The sequence below is a fragment of the Moschus berezovskii genome, chromosome 14 (genome assembly GCF_049115385.1).
Source record: "Moschus berezovskii isolate FMDL1 chromosome 14, NW_MosBer_1.0, whole genome shotgun sequence".
Taxonomy (NCBI): domain Eukaryota; kingdom Metazoa; phylum Chordata; class Mammalia; order Artiodactyla; family Moschidae; genus Moschus; species Moschus berezovskii.
The window spans coordinates 87,803,013-87,805,862 of NC_142473.1; the positions used below are offsets into that span (position 1 = coordinate 87,803,013).

Genomic DNA, 2,850 nt, shown 5'->3' on the forward strand with positions numbered 1-2,850 from the left:
TCCCACACAATTTAAAAGGATATTGAAGTCTAGAGATGTTAGCCATCTCACCCAAAGTGACATGGTTACCAAATGGTAGAGGTAGGAGTTGAACCCAGAGAGTCTGAAGCCAAAGCTCATATAAACCACTCTGTATCATATTAAAAAGCAAATATGTAAGACATTTGCCTTCTAAGGGAAAGAGAGAGAGAGAATTTTTGCATTCCCTGTGTTGTAATTCTCTGTGGGCTTCTCTGATGGCTCAGCCAGTAAAGAATCTGCCTGGAATGCAGGAGACACATGTTCAGTCCCTGGGTCGGGAAGATTCCCTGGAGGAGGAAATGGCAACCCACTCCAATATTCTTGCCTGGAAAATCCCATGGATGGAGGAGCCTGACAGCCTACCGTTCAAAGGGTCACCAAGAGTCAGACACAACGGAAGTGATTTTGCACACACGCATGTAACTGTAATACTCTGCGTTCCTCCTATGCATTTAATAATTATTTGCTGACACCATTTGTCCTGTGGGTTATTATTATGATCCCAGGTCTGCATCTTGTCCTCCTCCATGGGAAGCACATCCACAACTAGGGCCTGCAACGGCTCATCGGTGACCATGTTCATCCTCCTGGGGTTTGCAGACCATCCACAACTGCAGGCCCTCCTCTTTGTTACCTTCCTGGGCATCTACCTGGTGACCCTGGCCTGGAACCTGGCCCTCATCTTTCTGATCAGAGGCGACGCCCGTCTACACACGCCGATGTACTTCTTCCTCAGCAACCTGTCTTTCGTTGACGTCTGCTACTCTTCCGCGGTGGCTCCCAAGATGCTGTCCGACTTCTTCCGGGCCCGGAAGAGCATCTCGTTCCTGGGCTGCGCCGCGCAGTTCTTCTTCTTCGTGGGCGCGGGTCTCACCGAGTGCGCCCTGCTGACGGCGATGGCGTTCGACCGCCATGCGGCCATCTGCAGCCCCCTGCTCTACTCCGCCGTCATGTCCCCGGGCCTCTGCACACGCCTGGTGCTTGGAGCCTACGTCAGCGGCTTCCTGAGCGCCCTGGTCCAGTCCAGTTCCTTATTTCAGCTCCGCTTCTGCGGCCCCAACCTCATCGACCATTTCTTCTGTGACCTCCCGCCGGTCCTGGCACTGTCTTGCTCCGACACCTTCCCCAGTCAAGTGGTGAATTTCCTCGTGGTGGCCGTCGTTGGGGGCACGTCGTTCCTCGTCCTTCTTGTCTCCTACGGCCACATAGCGGCTACCGTCCTGAAGATCCGCGCGGTGGGAGGTCGCAGGAAGGCCTTCCACACGTGCGCCTCGCATCTGATGGTGGTGACCCTCTTGTTTGGGACTGCCCTTTTCATGTACCTGCGGCCCAGCTCCAGCTACTCGTTTGGCAGAGACAAGGTGGTATCTGTGTTCTACGCACTGGTGATCCCCATGCTGAACCCGCTCATTTACACTTTGAGGAACAGAGAGGTCAAGGATGCGCTGTGGAAGATGCTGGGGAAGAAGAAAGTGTTTTCCTAGGTCATGACTGAAGACATATGTCTCCAAGCTGCCAGAGACCTAAGTGGTTCATGATAGCCTCTACCTCTGGCTTTAGGTAAGTGACATATTGGTGTTCATCTTGAAAATGGAAGCGCCTCCTTCCGTATTTTCTCACCATTCCACTTGCTCATCTGTCTGCTGTCCCCACCATGGATCATCAAAAGGACAACCTATGATATACCTCAGGGAACTCTTCTCTATGCTCTGTGGCGGCCTAAAATGGGAAGAAAATCCAAAAAATAGGGGATATGTGTAAACATATGGGGCTTCCCAGATGGTGCTGGTGATTTTTAAAAACCTGCGTGCCAATGAAGGAGGTGTAAGAGACGTGGGTTTGATCTCTGAGTCGGGAAGACCCCCTGGAGGAGGGCATGGCAACCCACTCCAGGATTCTTGCCTGGAGAGTCCTGTGGACAGAAGAGTCTGGGGGGCCACAGTCCATAGGATCACACAGAGTCAGACAGGACGGAAGAGACGTAGCACACGTGTGAACATGTAACGCTTCACTTTGCTGTACAGCAGAAACTAACAAGACTGTAAAGTAACGCCAATAAAAAATAATTTTTAAAAGGATAAAGTGATTGCTTCAGAAAAACAGAAAGAAATTCCCCAGAGTAGCCTATTCTCACAATTGGTATTACAACCACCACCTTCTATGGGGTACCTGGTGGCTCAGATGATAAAGAATCTGCCTGTAATGCTGGAGACCTGGCATCAGTCCCAGGGTTGGGAAGATCCTCTGGAGGAGGGCATGGCAACCCACTCCAGTATTCTTGCCTGGAGAATCTCATAGACAGAGGAGCCTGGTGGGTTACAGTCCACAGGGTTGTGAAGAGTCAGACACAACTGAGCAACTAACACTTTCGCTTTCACTTGTTCAGTTCATAGACTCTAGATCCTCCATTTGATCTCATGAGAGAGCCCTACACAAAAGCAGAATAAAATGTAGCCTCTACATCGTTTTATCTGAAGACTCTGCAAGTATGAGTTTACAATCACTGCTGTAACTTGTAATTACCACAAGCCTAGTGACTGAAAACAATATAAATGTATTATCTCATAGGTCTGTAGGTAAGAAGTCTTTTGGTTGCAGATGGCACGGGGGCAGAGTTGGGGGAGGTGTTTGGCTCCACGGGGTCTTTGTTGTGGTATGGACGTGTAGACTTTCTTAGCTGAAGAAGTGAAGTAAGGTCGCTCAGTCGTGTCTGACTTTTTGCGACCCCATGGACTGTAGCCCACCAGGCTTCTCCGTCCATGGGATTTTCCAGGCAAGAATACTGGAGTGGGTTGCCATTTCCTTCTCCAGGGGATCTTCCTGACCCAG

General features: G+C 50.5%; 1 protein-coding gene across 1 annotated transcript; it reads left to right on the plus strand.

Moving 5' to 3' along the window:
* Positions 1 to 548: 548 nt before the first annotated feature.
* OR5A1 (olfactory receptor family 5 subfamily A member 1) lies at positions 549 to 1,505 on the plus strand. Its single transcript, XM_055422801.2, has one exon. The coding sequence runs from the start codon at positions 549 to 551 to the stop codon at positions 1,503 to 1,505; it is 957 nt and encodes a 318-aa protein (XP_055278776.2).
* Positions 1,506 to 2,850: the final 1,345 nt, after the last annotated feature.

What these genes read in the sequence shown, in the direction of transcription:
- OR5A1 (XM_055422801.2), top strand. Translation starts at nt 549, where the DNA reads ATGGGAAGCACATCCACAACTAGGGCCTGCAACGGCTCATCGGTGACC.